Source organism: Lissotriton helveticus, chromosome 7 (assembly GCF_964261635.1).
Source record: "Lissotriton helveticus chromosome 7, aLisHel1.1, whole genome shotgun sequence".
Lineage (NCBI taxonomy): Eukaryota > Metazoa > Chordata > Amphibia > Caudata > Salamandridae > Lissotriton > Lissotriton helveticus.
The window spans coordinates 1,931,356,532-1,931,376,148 of record NC_136068.1 but is presented as its reverse complement, the minus strand read 5'-3'; the positions used below and the strand labels follow the sequence as shown (position 1 = coordinate 1,931,376,148).

The following is a 19,617-nucleotide window of genomic DNA, read 5'->3' as shown; positions in this document are numbered from 1 at the left end:
CGTCCTCAATGCTCCTCCTCGCTCAGTCGTCCTCAGTGATCCTCCTCGCTCAGTCATCCTCAGTGATCCTCTTCGCTCAGTCATTCTCAGTGATCCTCCTCGCTCAGTCACCCTCAGTGATCCTCCTCGCTCAGTGATCCACAATGATCCTCTTCGCTCAGTCGTCCACAGTGATCCTCCTCGCTCAGTCATCCTCAGTCATCCTCTTCGCTCAGTCGTCCTCAGTAATCCTCCTCACTCAGTCGTCCTCAGTGATCCTCCTCACTCAGTCGTCCTCAGTGCTCCTCCTCACTCAGTCGTCCTCCGTGATCCTCCTCGCTCAGTCATCCTCAGTGATCCTCCTCACCAAGTCACCCTCAGTTATCCTCTTCACTCATCAACTCATCCTCAGTAATCCTCCTCACTAAGTCGTTCTCAGTTATCCTCAGTTATCCTCCTCGCTCAGTCATCCTCAGTGATCCTCCTCAATGCTCCTCCTCACTCAGTCGTCCTCAATGCTCCTCCTCACTCAGTCGTCCTCAATGCTCCTCCTCACTCAGTCGTCCTCAATGCTCCTCCTCACTCAGTCGTCCTCAATGCTCCTCCTCACTCAGTCACCCTCAGTGATCCTCCTCACTCAGTCACCCTCAGTGATCCTCCTCACTCAGTCACCCTCAGTGATCCTCCTCACTCAATTGTCCTCAATGCTCCTCCTCACTCAGTTGTCCTCAATGCTCCTCCTCGCTCAGTCACCCTCAGTGATCCTCCTCACTCAGTCACCCTCAGTGATCCTCCTCACTCAGTCATCCTCAGTGATCCTCCTCACCAAGTCACCCTCAGTTATCCTCTTCACTCATCAACTCATCCTCAGTAATCCTCCTCACTAAGTCGTTCTCAGTTATCCTCCTCGCTCAGTCATCCTCAGTGATCCTCCTCACTCAGTCGTCCTCGCTCAGTCCTCGCTCAGTCGTCCTCAATGCTCCTCCTCAGTCGTCCTCAATGCTCCTCCTCACTCAGTCGTCCTCAATGCTCCTCCTCACTCAGTCGTTCTCAATGCTCCTCCTCGCTCAGTCACCCTCAGTGATCCTCCTCACTCAGTCACCCTCAGTGATCCTCCTCACTCAGTCACCCTCAGTGATCCTCCTCACTCATCAGTCGTCCTCAGTGATCCTCCTCGCTCAGTCATTCTCAGGGATCCTCCTCGCCTAGTCACCCAGTGATCCTCCTCGCTTAGTCACCCTCAGTGATCCTCCTCGCTCAGTCATCCTCCGTGATCCTCCTCACTCAGTCATCCTCCGTGATCCTCCTCACTCAGTCATCCTTAGTGATCGTCCTCGCTCAGTCATCCTCCTCATTCATCAGTCGTCCTCTGTGATCCTCCTCGCTCAGTCATCCTCCTCGCTCAGTCACCCTCCTCGCTCAGTCATCCTCAGTCATCCTCCTCGCTCAGTCATCCTAAGTCATCCTACTCGCACAGTCATCCTCAGTCATCCTCCTCGCTCAGTCATCCTCAGTCATCCTCCTCGCTCAGTCACCCTCAGTGATCCTCCTCGCTCAGTCATCCTCCTCATCCTCTTCACTCAGTCATCCTCCTCACTCAGTCATCCTCCTCACTCAGTCATCCTCCTCACTCAGTCATCCTCCTCAGTCATCCTCCTCACTCAGTCATCCTCCTCACTCAGTCATCCTCCTCACTCAGTCATCCTCCTCACTCAGTCATCCTCCTCACTCAGTCATCCTCCTCACTCAGTCATCCTCCTCACTCAGTCATCCTCCTCACTCAGTCATCCTCCTCACTCAGTCATCCTCCTCACTCAGTCATCCTCCTCACTCAGTCATCCTCCTCACACAGTCATCCTCCTCACACAGTCATCCTCCTCACTCAGTCATCCTCCTCACACAGTCATCCTCCTCACACAGTCATCCTCCTCACACAGTCATCCTCCTCACACAGTCATCCTCCTCACACAGTCATCCTCCTCACACAGTCATCCTCCTCACACAGTCCTCCTCCTCCTCACACAGTCCTCCTCCTCCTCACACAGTCATCCTCCTCCTCACACAGTCATCCTCCTCCTCACACAGTCATCCTCCTCACTTAGTCATTCATTTATTTATTTATTTTGAGTTTTATAGAGCGCGAACAAGAACCTTGCGGATATCAGAGCGCTTTACAACACAGTGAGGTTACTTATACAAAAGTAGAGAGTTATACACTACATACGACAAATCAATCAGGTGTACAAAACAGCTTGTGCAAGGAGAGCAAGGTAGATGCTAGCGAGTAAGGTCCTGTTGAGTCAGAGCCAAGGCAACCATAATGACTAGGTAGCCGAGTGGACACTTGTCATAGGAGGAATACAGGTGAAGGTACGAAAGATCCTCAGAGTTTCTTAGTCTATGTTCATTTGAATTTAGCCATGAGGATCTATTTTACTTCCTTTTTGAAAGAAACAGTGGAGGGATTGCGTCTGGTTTCCGGAGGCAGAGCATTCCAAATCCTGGGTGCCATCCCTGAGAAGGATCATGTAGATGTTTTTTTCTTGTTGAATCTTTGTGGCTTCAGGAGTAGACTTTCTGCACTTCTTGTGGATCTTATACCACCAGAGATTGTGAGTTTCTGTGAGAGGTATTTTGGTGCATTGTGATGTAAGGCCTTATGCGTCATGTACGCAATTTTCAGGTGTATTCTGGCTTCAAATGGTAGCCAGTTCAGGGATTTTAGGTCTGGGGAGATGTGAGTCCTTCTTTTTGAGCCCGTGAGGAGCCTCGCTGCTGCATTGATGGAGGCTCTTAGGGGTGCAGTTGTTGCTTTAGGCAAGCCACAGAGAGAGACATTTCCATAAGCCACCCGCAGGATAACTAATGCTTGAACTGCCAACTTGAAGTCATTGTGGGGCAGGAAGGGTTTCAACTTCCTTAGAGTTTTTATCTGGAAGTTTGCTCCCTTAGTTGCAGTGCTAATTTGTTTCTGCATATTGAGGTTGCAGTCTAGGGTTATACCTAATGATTTCGCTGAGTCAACCGAGGTAGGCTGAGCGTTGGATGCCGTAAGATGCTTGAGCCAGTCCTGAAAGAAGGGGATTTTGGCGGGTGGGGCTATTCGGAGGAATTCAGTTTTTAGAGCAATCAATTTGAGGTGGTTCTCTGCCAACCAAGTCTGTGTGTTCCCAAGCGTTGTATTAAGCAGTTTAATGTATTCCGGGGTGTGTATCTTAAGGTATAGTTGGGTGTCCTCTGCGTACATGTGGTATTGCACATCAGATGCTTTCAACAATTCGGTGAGTGGTTCCATGAATGGATTAAACAGTGTCGGTGATAGCGAGGACCCTTGCGGGACTCCCAACGTCACTGGAACAGGTTTGGATAGGGTGTTATTGACCTTAAAATTTTGGGTCCTGTTTTGAAGAAAGGAGGTGAACCAGTTGAGCACTGAACCTGATAAGGCCATTCTGTGATTCAGCAGATCTATCAAGTTTTCGTGTTTGACCGTATCAAAGGCTGAGGATAGGTCCAGCAGGATGAGCAGGCAAGTACCGTTCTGATCAAGTATTTGTAGCGCATCATCAATTATGTGTGTCATAGCTGATTCCGTACTATGGCCTGCTCGGAAGCCCGATTAGTGTTTGTTAAGCAGGTCGAAGCGATCAATGTGATTTGTCAATTGGAGGTGGACACATTTTTCCAATAGTTTGGCCAAAGTAGGAATGTTCGAAATAGGGCAATAGTTGTTTAGGTCTGTCGGGTCCGCTGTGGGTTTCTTTAGGATGGGTGAGACCTGTCCCACTTTGAGGGTGTCTGGGATGCAACCTTGTTGCAGGGAACTGTTAATGATTTTGGTCCAGAGAGGCAGGAGCAGTGGGGTTCCGTCTTTAACAGCTTTTCCTGGGAGAGGATCGGTGAGGTGATTGGCAGGCTTCAGGGTGCTAAGCACCTTGCCTATCGCATCTGCTGTGTGGGTGTCAAAAGAGGACCAGGCTGCGTTGTGTTTTAGGTTAGTCTTTGCAGGGGTCTGCTGTGGTGAACTAGGATATGTAGGGGGTGTTTTGATGAGGGAGCTCGAGTGTAAGCTTAAGTCATTGAGGAGGTCTTGCTTGATGTTGTAAGTCTTTAGATTAAAGAAGGTAGAGAATTCTTCGCATGTGGGCCGGAGATGGGCTATGTCTTGTGGTTGTTGAGGTGCATCCTTAGATTGGGTTTTGATTAATTCAAACAATGTTTTGGGACGGTTTCTTGCTTGGTCTAATTGGTGGCTGAAGAATGCGTTTCTCTTCATTCTTAGAATTTTGAGGTGTTTAGCAGAAGGTACTGATCTCCAGTTGAGTTCCGAAGTTCTAAGGGAACGTCTATCTTCATTAAGTAGGCCATTGTACCAGGGTTTAGAGTCTTTCGTGGAGACTCTCTTTAGTTGTAGAGGAGCAGCCTCATTGATTATCGAAGTCATAGTGTTGAGGTAGTGGTTGGTGAGATCATGTACGTTGGATGAGTCGGCAGGGGGCAGAAGACGCTTGTAACAGGTAGAAGGTAGAGTGAGAGGGTTGGGTTTTTTCACGTCTCTTTTCCAGACCTTGGGTTTTGTGGATTGAGCCAAGTTAAATTTCAATGATTCATTGATATAGAAGGTGATGATATGGTGATCAGACCAGTCACAGGGTTGGATCGATTCCAGCTGAATGGAGTCATTTTTGGAGATTATTAAATCCAAGGTTGAGCCTTTATCGTGTGTAGGGCTGTTGCAAATTTGGGAGAGGTCTAAAGCGTGAGGAAGTTTTTGAGACTATTGACCACTGAGTTGTTGTGGTCGTTCCATTGGAGATTTAGGTTGAGAAGGAATATTTGGGTATTTTGTCATCCGGTGTTCGTTGTGATCATGTCCATGAGTTGTTCAGTGAAGAGCAGGTTGTCACTAGGTGGGTGGTAGATAGTGTGTAAGGGGCAAATTGGTTTGCCGTTGCTGTTGATGTCAAGGCATATGTATTCACACGAGGGCAATAGAGGGGATATGGCTCTGTTTACGGTGATGTTGCTCCGGTGTATACATGCGATAACTCCCCCTGTCTTACTGGACCTGTCCAATCTAATGATATTGTAATTTGGGGGGACAAGAATGTCGAGGAGTGGCGAGGAGGATTCTGTGAGTCAGGTTTCCGTTAGTATTATCAGGCCTAAGTCATGTGTGATATTGATGTCAGCTATGTCTGCTGTGTGTCTAGCAGCCAATCTACAGTTCAGGAGTGTGTATTTAAGACGAGGCGTGATGAGGGAAGCTATGGGATCCTGCATGTGTGTGATTTTTCTAAGACTAATGTCAGTGATTCTTCTGTTGTTGTATGTGGAGGGCCTGTGAGGGTTGGGGGGGAAAGTGGGGATGGGCAGGAATGCGGGAGATGTGGTTGTTGTGGGAGGGGGTTCGTAGGAGAATAGGAGAGACCGTAAGTCATTCTCCGATAACGGGTTGATGCTTGGCATAGGGCAGGTAGCGAGGTTAAGGGAGGAAATAGATTTCCAGCAGGGCCAAGTGAGAGTGGGGGTGGATGGTGGGTGAGTAGTGAGCTTACTAGATGAAGGAGTACTTGAGGATCTAGTTCGCCATGGTGGTCTCAAAACCATTTCTTTAAAAGCATGGAGTTCCTCTTTGATATGGTGAAGAGCAGACATAATCTCGTCTAGTCTGGTATCTGTCACGGATATGGCTGTGGTTGGCGTCTGAGATAGGGGTGTGGATGTCTGAGCATTGGCCTGGTAAGGTGCTTGAACTGGCGCAGCAGCGTGGGGTAGTATTGGAGGCGGAGTTGCAATCAGGTGGTGTGATGTCCTGTTAGGAGCCAACAAATGGCCTGTGGGGTGTTGGTTGGCTTGGTGGGAGTCTGTGTTAGGGATGCTGTTGTGGGGTAGGGATGAGGTAGGGGGAGAAATTAATAAGGAGGGGGGGGGTGTTAAAGGGCGGAGGAGCGATGGTTGTATCCAGAGGGAGTTCCACTGTTGTAGGAGAATAAATCGTATCCATATTGAGATGGTGGGAGTGCGTTTTAGGGGTGTCGGTGTAATGCAGAGATGGTGAAGGGGGAGAGATGATTAGGAGTGGGGTGCAGTTAGAGGGTTGGGGAGCCCATATAGTATCCGGACGGGGTTCAGTGTCAATCCTCAGTGATCCTCCTCGCTCAGTCATCCTCAGTGATCCTCCTCACTCAGTCATCCTCAGTGACCCTCCTCACTCAGTCATCCTCAGTGACCCTCCTCACTCAGTCATCCTCAGTGATCCTCCTCATTCAGTCATCCTCAGTGATCCTCCTCGCTCAGTCACCCTCAGTGATCCTCCTCGCTCAGTTATCCTCAATGATCCTCCTCGCTCAGTGATCCTCAATGATCCTCCTCGCTCAGTGATCCTCAATGATCCTCCTCGCTCAGTGATCCTCCTCACTCATTCATCCTCAGTGATCCTCCTCATTCATCCTCAGTGATCCTCCTCATTCATCAGTCGTCCTCAGTTATCCTCCGCACTCATTCATCCTCAGTGATCCTCCTCATTCATCCTCAGTGATCCTCCTCATTCATCAGTCGTCCTCAGTTATCCTCCGCACTCAGTCATCCTCAGTAATCCTCCTCGCTCAGTTATCCTCAATGATCCTCCTCGCTCAGTGATCCTCAATGATCCTCCTCGCTCAGTGATCCTCAATGATCCTCCTCGCTCAGTCATCCTCAGTGATCCTCCTCATTCATCAGTCATCCTCAGTTATCCTACTCGCTCAGTCATCCTACTCGCTCAGTCATTCTCAGGGATCCTCCTCACTCAGTCATCCTCAGTGATCATCCTTATTCATCAGTCGTCCTCAGTGATCCTCCGCACTCAGTCATCCTCAGTGATCCTCCTCAGAGTAGTCCTCATTATCCTCCTCGCTCAGTCATCCTCAGTGACCCTCCTCACTCAGTCATCCTCAGTGATCCTCCTCGCTCAGTCACCCTCAGTGATCCTCCTCGCTCAGTGATCCTCAGTGATCCTCCTCATTCATCAGTCGTCCTCAGTGACCCTCCTCACTCAGTCATCCTCAGTGATCCTCCTCAGAGTAGTCCTCATTATCCTCCTCGCTCAGTCATCCTCAGTGATCCTCCTCACTCAGTCACCCTCAGTGATCCTCCTCGCTCAGTGATCCTCAGTGATCCTCCTCATTCATCAGTCGTCCTCAGTGACCCTCCTCACTCAGTAATCCTCAGTGACCCTCCTCACTTAGTCATGATATTTAGTAAAATATGCTTGATTTATGCCAATATATAAGAAAAACATTAGTAATGGAAAAGTAATGCAAAACTATTTTTGGCAACATGAAAATCATTTCTTAAAGAAAGTCATAAAGGTGCCCCTGCAGGTATATGTGACTGCATTGGTCACATGTGTCTCTTTCAGGAATGTTACAGAAGTAGGCCTGGAATCTGTACCCCAGCAAACTTCTGTGACGTCTATTTTTCCATAAGAAAATCTACATATGTATATTTGTCCCTTCCAAGTGCAGAGGACATTAGAGAGCATATGATACGTTTGTATAAATGTCCATAAGAACAGAGAGTTCTTCATAGCATCTCATTTTTTAAAGTTTTAGGTTTTAGATTTGTAACCTTAGGACCAGATCAAGACTGTGGGTGGGATTTGTGAGGCTGGGAACAGTGAGAGGTGTTGAATCTTTTCATGACACTATTACCCTCTTACCTGTGCTGGGGCTTTCGGAGTTTTCAGTCGTGCATGAGCTTTCTGTGTCACTGGAACAAGGATCGTCTTCATGGCAGTCAGGAGAGCCTGTTAGGAAGAATAGATGTCGTCACTAAAGATGCCTGCGACTTTACTCCTTGTGGTGTAAACCTAGAGCTGAGTGGCAGGGTCTGAACGTAGACCACCTCCAGCCCACACTTGTGACCATGATGGCCTCAGCGTCCTTCTTTAAGGACAACATTCCACATCCACCTCACGGACTGGACGTTGTACGTTTTTTGATGTTATTATCCTGGTTGATGCGCCTCAATCATCAAATGCTTTTCTCAGGCACCAGAGGTCTTCTTCACTAACCAGATGCATCTCTCACTCATGTCACACTCCTCAGTCATCGTCCTCAGTCATCTCACTCCTCAATCAACCTTCCCACTCTGCATGTATCTTCCTCACTCTTCGGTAAAGCGCCTCACTCCTCCTTCATATTCCTCACTCATTTGTTCTCCTTCTAATCTTCATGCATTCTCTTCTCTCATCAGTCATCCTCAGTGATCCTCCTCACACAGTCGTCCTCAGTGACCCTCCTCACGCAGTCGTCCTCAGTGACCCTCCTCACGCAGTCGTCCTCAGTGAGCCTCCTCACTGAGTGATCCTCCGTTATCCTCCTCACACAGTCATCCTCCTCACTCAGTCATCCTCAGTGATCCTCCTCACTTAGTCACCCTCAGTGATCCTCCTCACTCACCCTCAGTGATCCTCCTCACTCACCCTCAGTGATCCTCCTCACTCACCCTCAGTGATCCTCCTCACTCACCCTCAGGGATCCTCCTCACTCAGCCTCAGGGATCCTCCTCACTCACCCTCAGGGATCCTCCTCACTCACCTTCAGTGACCCTCCTCACTCACCCTCAGGGATCCTCCTCACTCACCCTCAGTGATCCTCCTCACTCACCCTCAGTTATCCTTCTCATTCACCCTCAGTGATCCTCCTCACTCACCCTCAGTGATCCTCCTCACTCACCCTCAGTGACCCTCCTCACTCACCCTCAGTGACCCTCCTCACTCACCCTCAGTGATCCTCCTCAGTTATCCTCCTCACTCATCCTCAGTTATCCTCCTCACTCACCCTCAGTTATCCTCCTCACTCAGTAATCATTGTTATCATACAGCCCCCTCGCTCATCAGTCGTCCTCTTTAGTTATCGTCCTTTATCTTGGTTGCCTTTCCTCACTCCTCAGTCACTCTCCTCCCTTCTGAGTCATCTTGCTCACTCTTCAGTCATCAATCTAATTTCTTGGTCACTTTCCTCACTCCTCATTTATCTTCCTCACTCATCAGTCATCTTTATTACGTGTCATTCACTCATTCACTCTTCAGTCTTCCCCTTCTGTTGTAATTCCCATTCCTTGGTCATCTTCCTCTCTCCTCATTCATTCTCTTCACTCCTCAGTAGTCACCCTCCTCAGTTGTCATTCATCTTCCTCACTATTCGGTTGTCCTTCTTACTTCTCATTCATTCGATCACTCTTCAGTATTCTTCATCACTTTCTCTCCTCACTTTGTATTCTCCATTCCTTCAATAAATTAAACAATGGTAGCTGGAATAAGCGAGATAGTTTCATAAACAGTACACCCTCTACCCACTTTTTATTAAACATTTAACAACACCAGTCAGTTTATTAAAACGGGAGAAGAAACGAGCGGCAGAGGAGCTACAATGGTTAACCCTCCTCTGCCTTTTCTTCAATAGCCCGTAGAGCCTCTAATAGGGTGGTAGTAATGGCTCCATGCATGGGATGGATACCTCAATGCTTCTAACAATTATAAATTCAACGGAGACGGGTAATGGTGCTTCCTGAACACTCACTCGAGACTTTTGAGCCAATGCCATATATTGACAAACAAGAAGATAAAAATAAAGAGGCAGCGACTTGTTGGGACATAAGTTACATTGCAAATTATATCTCTGCAAACTCGTCACTGTGTGATCTGTACATCCCTGATTTGAGAAATGGGATAGTATGTCGAACCCATAGTTCAGTTCAAGCGGCTTTTATGCACAGTAAGTAATTTAGCTTTATAGGTACTGCCAATCAGTGACGTGGAAATGCAACAACACATTGAAAATGCATGTTGATCTTTTTAAAAGTAGGCACTTTGTTCAGAACACACAGACAGTAACAACTGCCTGCTCTTCCATATCTACTGAAGTGCTCTTGTGTGAGTGGTCGAAAGAAAGTACTTACAGTAGAACTGATTGCCTAAGATGTCATGAAAAAAGATACCATCTGCTACTTTCCTAGCCTGTCTGGTCTACAGAAGAACCACCAGCAAAACATAACAGATTTTGTGATCTTTAGAGTACAAAACGACACCTCTTAGATGCTAGATTGCTTCCTTTCTATTGTCTGCACTTTATAGGAGGGTTCTTTCGGACACATTTAAGGCTAGACTCCCTAATAGGGTTGGATTTATGCAATTCCTAAAGGTACATTCACCTGTGCACTCATACCAGCAGATGCATGACAATGGAGAGAATGCTCTTTACTTCAAATCCTGCAATCAACGCTGAGCCAGCCAGTCCAAGGAGCAAACAAGTGGCAAGAAATGTCTCCAGTCTTTGTGAGCTGCGCGGGTTTCCTCTTCCTGATAGTATCATGCTTAAGGCTTATCACCAATGTAGGAAGGTGGCTACCTGACTATGGTTACCCCAGATTTTTTGCCTGTGTTTAGCTGGTTTTTTGACTTAGTTGACCTGGTTCCCTGCTAATCAGGGCCCCAGGCCATCTGCTCTCTCTGTAAAATGGATTCCATGTACCCTAGGTACATACCAATTGGAAATGGACTCCTTGTCAGCCCCTGTAGAATGCACTATAGGTGCACAGGGCACAGGAGCCACTAAGGCCTGCCAGGGGCTGCAGCATATCTTTTGCCACCCCTGGCTGGTTCTTAAATTGACACAACTGGCTGATCACTCAGCTGGGGTAAGGTGGTGTACACACCCCTTGCTTAGATATAGTATACCTATGTCTAAACCTATATCTGGACACATGTAAACCTGTGAGCCACTCCTATAGACAGGCCTCACCAATCCTGGAGGCTGGGTGCATGGTTTTTATGTGAGATGGAGCTCTAGCATGAGCTGAGCCTGTCTGCAGCCGTCGGGAACAAATCCCTAAGCTGTTTCAGGATAATGCCATACCATATACTATTAAGTGCCTTATAATCCTCGCGGTTATTTAGCAACTCTGGTTTGGCTTTATCAAAACATGTCGTGTAAGGTGTCATACGCTTTGGAATACCATCCCCTCGCCAGTTCTGGCGACGGGGATGGCATTCCACCCCTCTAGAGGGGTAAGACATGTTACTTCACTTTAATGCGGTTGATTTCTCCAAAGGCCTTAAGATCCACAAAATGGATGCCTCTGCCACAGACAAATGTCTGGACCCCTGGAGCTGACCGAAACCCAGTCAAGGGGGTCCTGGACAAAGGGTTTCCTGTCACAGGAGGGTGTCACCGCCCTCCAGACAGGAGATAGTGTATTGTAGCAGGGAGGTTTGAAAGAAACCAGACACTGCCTGGGGCGCACAAGGCTGCCCCTTGCATAATCCGGCCAAACCGGTTCTGGGGCACTCCAGCCCTCGTGCCAGGGCGGCCTGGATCAAAGGAAGGGGGTGTATCCACCCACTTCCTGGGTCCCACCCATAGGAGGGGACCTAGCAGGTAATCACGCCCACCAGATTCGAATAAGAGTGGGAGCAGTGCCAATGCACATCAGATTTTCCTGGAAGAAACATTTGAAACGATATTCTGGACCCTTCGCCCTCCATCTCAACGTGGAAGCCCGAAGAATCTCCCTTGTGGTCAAGGAGTGACCACCCTGCAGCAGCAGGCACCATCCAGCCCTCGACGTCTACTTAGTTGCAGTTCCCGCCGGAACTCGAGCGACTGAGATCGACGAGATCAAGCCTGCCCAGCTTCTAACAGCCCGATCCACAGTCCCTGCAAAGCTGAGACCCGTGGAGGCGACCGGAAGCGTGGGGCACGCCATCTTGAAGTGACCACGAGACGCTGACCGTGCAGCCCACGAGTGACCCTCGAAGCTGTACACCGGGGTTTGAGAAGCCCCCACCCTGAGCTACTCCTGAGCCGAAGTTCAGCCCTCCACACTCGACGAGTGCTGCGTGGGGCCCTTTGGCACGATTTGGCTCAACACGTTGGCCCGGTCACTTGCCAGCTGGCTTGTGGTCCCTGTGCCGACGAACTACCGAAGAAGACTCGTGAATCTGGTTGCTCCAGATCCACACCAGCTCCCCTGAAAAGGAGCCCCGACTCTGACCTTCCTGGTCCGAGTGAGAAGCAATCTTCCGATCCTGCGTGGATTGCTCTTACCAAGGCTTGTTTGCTCCAAACCTGAAGCCGACTGCACCGACGGTGAGAGCCTGCCTGGGACAGATCGTGACCTGCTCCTGGACGTCGCAGATGCCCCAGAGCCCACGTGACAGCGGAGAGAAGCTCCTCGACGACCACCTGATTGCGCCCGACATTGCCTGGTTCCGTCCTGGTTCCACCCTGGTCACTGCTGAGTGACCCAGACTCTGTCCCCTCTGCTTTCAGGTACTCTACAACTTGAGTCCACCCTTGGACTCCACCGGACACTTCGTCTTCACCCTGCCTGCAGCCCTTTCAGCTTCAAGCACCAAGAGCCTGCGTGTCAAAACCCGACGCCACTTCGACCCTGTGCACCCACTTCCTGTGGGTGAGGTAACTTTGCTCCGCCGGTGTTCCCACACTGGTGCACACCTCTAGGGTCTGTGTGTTAAGTTTTGTTCCTCTAGGTTCAGCGGAAGTGTCCTTAAACTTTAACTATTTGACTTTTACGCACCATTGGTTAACATTGGTGCATGCGTGCGCTTTCCGCACATCTCCCGAATCCCGAGGGCCATTCCCGACTTCAGCATTGCTTGTCCTGACTGCTCCCAGCGATTCCCTAGGCCCTAGGCCTAACCACTGCTCGAGTGGCATCTCTTATACCACTTGTTTAGTATATGGTTTGAGTGGCCACCCGCCCTCATCCATAATTGTGCAACTTGTATGTTTAAACAGTGCCTTTTGATTTAACGCTTGTGCCCCTTTATTCATAAAGAATACTGGGGATTGTTTTTAGTAATAAACACATATATTTTTATAATATATACTTGTGTGGTGTCCTTTCATTTGGTATTACAGGATTGTATGTGGTAAAACAGCTCGCTTAACACGACCTCTTAAGTTAAGCCTTTAGGCTGCTTAGTCCATGCTACCCCTAGGATAGCTTGTCTAATAAGGTTGACTTACAACCAGACACCATAAGGGATTGTTTGGTCAGGTAGTAGGTGGTTCCAGAATTGGAAACATCCCCTACCAGGCCAACTTCTCACAACCAACACAATTAGTTCTAGCTGCAGGGAGTTTTTCCTTATCCACCAAAAAGGCTGTATGTAGCAAGTATGGGCCAGGTCCAGCAGCTTCCACAGTCCGTGCAGATCTGCTGAGGATTGTGGGCCCGGTGTCTCTGGGCCTTAAGGCATTGAGTCCAGAGTTTGTGGACATCAAAACTCTGGGCTCAGACACAATGGGAAGCGCGTGGTTGCCTGGAGCTATAGCTCCCCCAAGGATAGTGTCCCGGCAACTAGTAATGAGGGCCTAGGTTTTCACACGCATATTTACGTGGGGTCAAGTTTGAGCGATATGAAACTCCTTTACTATTAATGAGTGGTTGGGAGAAATGGCAGCAATGAAAGGAAGAAGGTAGATGTGCTTGCTGGACAACATGAAAATGGTACAAAAGGGGGGTGGTGATGGACGGACAACATGGAAAGGTCAGGCTTGAGTAGGGTGAACAGAAGAATGTGGAGAGTGAGATAATGAGTGTGGAAGCTGGCTCGTTATATGGACCAAAGAGAGGTACACTGTGTAATTCCTTTGGGTTTGCATGGACTCTTTACAGAGGCACAAATGACTCCCCAAATGCTCTCTTCTGTGGTAGTCTGGGCGAGCAGTTAGGCGTATCAGAGGGCAGTGCTAAGCACTGTTGACTCACACAGATGCATTAAATGAGACTCACACTCGCGAATAAATTCGAGACCAATTTAAAAAATAAGTCCTCTTTTTATGTAAATTTTGATACCAAGAACATTGTTATCAAGTAAGTACTTTTCTAAATATCTATTTTAGGAGGTAAGTAAAATGTTCATGTAAATGCATCTTTATGCTCCATGCTTTCCTACGGAAGAAAAGGCATATATTTAGCATTCGTCTATTTGCGATCGGTTTCCACGGTCCTAGGGAGACAAGGTCCAAAGTACCACTAGAAGTTACTCATTGCACTCGTTGCCTGCCCAAGGGCGTCAGTGTGCAAAGGTGTTGGTCAGGTTGGTAACTGTGCATTATATGCCAGTAGAAAGAACGAGGGCACCTAGAAACAGGCTGCAGAGGAGTGCTTGGGGACAAATCAGAAGCTCCTAACGTGGCCGCGTGTTACATGGGTCCTGGGGAGTAAAGAGCACAGTGGGTTTGTCGGTACCTGGCCTGGGGCACTCCGTTGCAGAGTAGAAAGGTCTGCTGGGCTCTGTGCGTCCTACATCCTTGCAGTCTTCAGTCTCCCCGGTTGAGGGTGAAAAATATCAGGACAGCTGGGCCACTCTGGAAATGGGTGTCTGCAGTGCGGACGTCCCTCGACAGCTGCTTTGCTTCGTAGACGATGCGGTCCGACTGGACTCTTACGATCTTTGCTTGCTATAAGGGGTATTAATCCTGTGCAGCTCCGGTTGGTTCTGGTGTCACATTGGCCGGGGGGACAAATCTGACCTTCAGGAGCACAGGATCCTCATCCTGGGGGGAGGGGGGCTGCTTCATTGGGATGACTGGGGAGCTGCAACTCAGATTTGCGTTTCGGTGCCTGCAGACTGCAAGGGAGGAGCGCCTCTACCCCAAGGGAGATTGCTGGGCAATTTGCAAAGAGCTGGCAAACCACTGGGGTTCTTGTCAGGAGTTCAGCTGCAGAACGCGTTACTGGGTCACGTTTGTTGAGAATTAGTTCGACAGGCAGGGTTTGATGTCAAAAGTCTATAGCAGTCTTCAGTTCTAATTTTTTGTTGTGTCTTTCGGTGGCCTTTTCTTCTTGATCGGTCAAATCTGAATTCCTGGCATCAGGGGTGCCTCCTAAATACTCAAATTAGTGGTGTTACAGGGAGTGGCAGGTAGTAGGCAATGGGCTACTTACCTTTAGGTTGTTTACACCCTTTGTATGACCACTTCCTGTGGAAAGTGGGAATAATACTGAACCAGAGAGCCTAATTCCACCACAGCCAAGATGGTGGAATTCTAAATTTTGTGTTCACGCCAGGTAGCTCACCTTAGGAGTGGGACTAGTCTGATGGGGGAACATGCATCCTGAAAAGCAAATGTTCCTGCCTGTCCTTGTGCCAAATGGACCAGGGCCAGGGAGTAGCATTTCTCCTGTATGGGGAAGGCTTGAGTGGCATGTCAAAGGCAGCCGAGGCCCTTGAAGTCCCCTGCCTTGATATGCTGATCACGTGCCCATGCTGCTTGGTGGAGGTAACCCCACCTCTGGCTGGAGCAGGCATTGTTTCTGCCCTGCAGCGGGTCAGAAACCGGTCTGTGATGTCCGGCTGTTCTGCTGCAGTCTGCCAGAGCCCTAGAAGTGGTTAGGTTTTCAGGGGGCCCCTCTAAGGTGCCCTCTGGGTGCATGTAACCGTTAACCCATCACTGGAATCAGTGGGGGTTTATTAATACTAGATGTCCGATACCAAACATCCCTAGTTTCAGAGACGCCTTCATGTAGCTGGGGAACTCTTCATCATGAGTGTCCAGCACATGTACTCAAAATGCCTTCCCTGTCCACTCGTAATATCTGTGAATAGACTTCGACATCACAGGTGCCTATCTGCTCATGCGGATATGTCCATGCATGTAGTATAGTGCACCCTGTTTCAGGGCTGTAAGACTTGTTGTAGGGGTGACTTACCTATACTGCATGCAGGGTCTTCAGGCATGCCACACAGGCAGTGTGCCATGTCTTGTCTTCTCCTTCCTCTGCACATTGGCCATGGAGGAGTATGATGATGAGTACCAGGAGGAGCAAGACCCCTTGGCGGACATGCCCTGGGGGGATGCTTTTTATGAGGCGGTCGACACTCCATTTATAAAGCTGTAGATTTGGCTATTTCGCCCCTAGCAATGACGGTTTGTATGTTGGTGCCGATGGGTCTCCTAGGGTAGCACAATGCATGCTACAGCCCTCAGGGACCCTCTTTAGTACCCATGCCCAGGGAACTCGGGGTTCCTATTTACTAAGGACTGACAGGGGGTGCAAAAAGTATTGCTAATTGGGTAAACAATTGCACAGTTTAGGGAAAGATATCTGGCACTGGGGACCTCGATAGCAGGAACCCAGTGCACTTTCTGTCAAAATTGCATCAAATACCAGACAGAAAGTGGGAGTGACCATGTCAAGAAAGGGGCACTATGCTACAGACCTTTGGACCAAGCTAAATGTCTCTGAAATTGGAAATCCTATGAAGATAATTCTCAGGATTCTGGGATCAAGCTGACCTCCTGAAGCCATCAGAACGGGACCCCATGTTGTTGGTTTGAAGACCGACTGCCGTCTGGTCCCCCTTGTGTTAAAGAAAGGGGCATATACAGACCATACTGGCATTGGATGTCAGCAACAGTGCGGCTCACACTTCACAGTATGAATAGGAACAGGCTTCTCATTGACCCTGGCAATGTTCTTACCTCTTTTTTGACAGGTGGGCAGTGGCGACCTTCCAGCTTCTGGGCGGCATTTGTCCCTTGGCTAGTCCTTGGAGTAAGCCAGGAATTTAGATTTTTGGGATCCAGAATAAGAGGGCAAAGAAGAGCCGTGAGAACTGAAGACTGCTGTGAACGTTTGGCACCAAAGCCTACCTGCAACAAGTCTCGACAATCGTGACCCAGTGACTCGTCCTGCAGCAGAGCCTCTACCAAGAGTCCCGGCAGGCTGCCAGCCCTTAGAAAATTGCCAGCAATCTCCTATGTAGTAGAGGAGCTACTCCACTGCCACTGTCTGCAGGCACCAAAGAGCAGAGTCCGGTTTACCAGTTTGCCATTCCCAGGTTATCCCGACGCACTGGCCCCCCAGGAAGAGGCACCTATTCCACAAGGTCAGATCTGTCCTTCCCCCCCACTGAGCGAGGACATCAGGACCACTGAGAGCCGCACAGATCAATACCTGGGGTACCGGTCCCCTGGAAAACTAAAACCGTGAGAGTCCAATCCAGACTCCAATGACACTGAGACTGAGCAGCCTTTTAGGGACATCAGCACTGCAGAGGCCCCCTTCCAAGGTGGCCCAGCTGCACCCTCAACCAGATAGACCTAGAACCGCGAAGACCATGAACATACAGAGCCCAGCCGACCTTTCCACTCTGCACCTGAACGCCCAAGCATGGGTACAGACGAACCGACTGTTCTGCCTTTTGAACCCAAGCCCCACCGTTGGGAGCTTCCAGACTTGTCCCTAAGTCTCCCTCTGCAGCCCGTTTCTAGGTGCCCCCCCTTCTTCCCACCAGCGTAGCAGGCAAAGCTACCTACCCGACTAGCACCTCTGCACCCGGATGTCACAGGGCAGGTAATGAGTAACGGCTGGTGGTACTTCGGACCCTGGCTCCCTATGACCTTGAGTCCTGAAGGAGACCCCCAGAAACTGACCGTAAATAAGCGTATGCAACATATGCCTTTCAACCCATTGGAAAGCACTGCTGCGTAAAGACGCATAAGTGGACTTTTTACTTACCTCTAAAAACTGATATTTTAATAAAGTACTTACTTAATGAAACAGTTCTTGGTATCAAAATTATTATATAAATACGATGGATTTCTTCTTGAGCGTGTCTTTTATTTATTGCCATTGTGAGTAAATACATGCTTAGCACTGCCCTCTGATAAGTCTAACTGCTCGCCCACACTACCACAAAAAAGAGCATTCTGTGTAATCAATTTTGTCTCTGTAAACCAAGAAGGGTTGCTTGGACTCTTTATACAGTGTACCTCGTTTCTGTCCACTGTATAAAGAGCCAGCTTCCTACAAGGTTTCAGGAGCCTAGACAAGTATTTGCACTGGAAGTCTTCAGGACTTTTGGTCCAGCACTAACCTCAAACACAGACTACTGGAAGAAAGCCTGCTATAGATACAGATCCGAGCTCTGAGGGGGGAAGTCCTAGCTCCATAGCCTTCCGTGTGCAGCCGGCCCATTTCCTGAACACACAAAATATTGGCGGCCTCATCTAAGGGTCACGCCCCACTGGCCTGTCCAAACAAAGTCCTCTGAAAGGTTCCACAGCGTCAGTGGGGCATCCTGAAACTCTTACAAGATCCCTCGATTTTCCCAAGGCCTATCAGCACACATGCTTCTTGTGAAGCAGGGCAACCTGGAACTTACCTGCCACATCCTTGTATTGATCTTTAACAGCAGCTGTTTGGTGCTCTGGGAGGACAGAGTCCAGATTCTTCCCCCTGACAACATTCCTACTCAGCGGAGCACTGCCTACATGATAAGAAAAGAAGGTAAAAGTAATGAACTCGGTTAGTTATGGGTTAAAGACTCATTGCAGACTGTGAGCAACTGAGTACATCTGAAAATTACGCATCGGAAAAGAGAGTACCAGCAAGGCACTACTGGCTGGGAGTAAAATAACTTTTGATAATCGGTCTTAAGCAAACCCACAACTTGTTAGAGCAGAGGGCTTACGTCCGAAACACTAGTGTAAAAAGAATACTAAGAGACCCTGAATGCAGCAGACACAAGTTAGAGAAAGGTAATGCCCTGTCAATGTTGTATTATGCAGTAATGTTGTAACATGAAGATGTCAGTTCATTGTTTTTTATTCATACAACAAACCTGAGCCCAGATAAACTAGTGTGGAGACTGTCAAACCCCCTGGGATTATCAGAGAAAGTACTGTTTAAGGGAGACTAGCTAGGGAGTGGATGTAGGCTGGAGGCAGGCTGCTGACTGAAGGGATCTCAACAGGCTGGGCAACATATGCTTACATTTCTCTTGTTGTTGTTTTTTCTCTCCTATGCAAATTTATAATAGCCCAGGTGATCATCACTAATGACTTGAGTGCATGGGAAGACCTGTCGGTAGCAGCATGATTCCTTTTAGGGCTGTTATCGTATCCTCTTCACAATGAGGATGAAATAAACAAAGGCCAATCTCATGACTGTAGACTGCGTTGCAGCGGTGCTGGGAATCCAAAAAGCCCAAACAACAGTGTAGTGTACACCACTCTTGACAATATTGCTAGGTGAAACTGTGGTCAAGCCTAACCTTAAAACTGACCAGTTACCACTGGGAACTGGTGACAGTAGTGATTCCAAGGGATCCCTTGGGTGCCCTGCCAGAGGGAAAATCTTGCCCCGATATATAGATCCTGCGATATCGACCCGGAAAATGAAAGGTATGTTTGGGAATCTAGAATGGGAGCTGATGAACTCATTTTGTCTCTGTCTGGTCAAGAAGCATATGGACCAGTTATGTCCTTCACTGGTCCCTTGATTCAACCTGACCCAACAAAGAATGGAGATGGTTGAAAAGTGATTATCCAATCTTGTGAAGCTGACGGAGCAGGAGATACAAACTGCACTTCCCATCGGCAGCCCCAGAACAGGAGGGAGGCAGCACACTTTCCAGTGTCAGTTTTCCCAAAGACATTATGCTTCCAAGCACCTTAGGTGCAGATGTGATGCATGGCTGCAAATGTTGAGCTTGCTCTACTGAGTCGTGGGAACAAAGCTATTTTCATTTGAGTGAAAGTCAGCACATGCAGTATGAAAGCATGAATACATTCTTTTAGCATGCTTTTTGGGCTAATCTAAGCATAATATTGC

At 48.7% G+C, this 19,617-nt stretch overlaps 1 protein-coding gene across 10 annotated transcripts in view; it reads right to left on the bottom strand.

Annotated features, from left to right (window-relative positions):
* Positions 1-19,617, bottom strand: part of LOC144770929 (uncharacterized) — a 584,254-nt gene that overhangs the window by 426,268 nt on the left and 138,369 nt on the right. For all 10 annotated transcript variants that reach the window (XM_078655752.1, XM_078655753.1, XM_078655757.1 and 7 more), the window contains exons 5-6: positions 18,167-18,271; positions 7,682-7,768 (exon numbers count right to left, since the gene is read on the bottom strand). In XM_078655752.1, the coding sequence (XP_078511878.1) occupies positions 7,682-7,768; positions 18,167-18,271 (192 nt within the window). The remainder of the gene's footprint in view (positions 1-7,681; positions 7,769-18,166; positions 18,272-19,617) is intronic.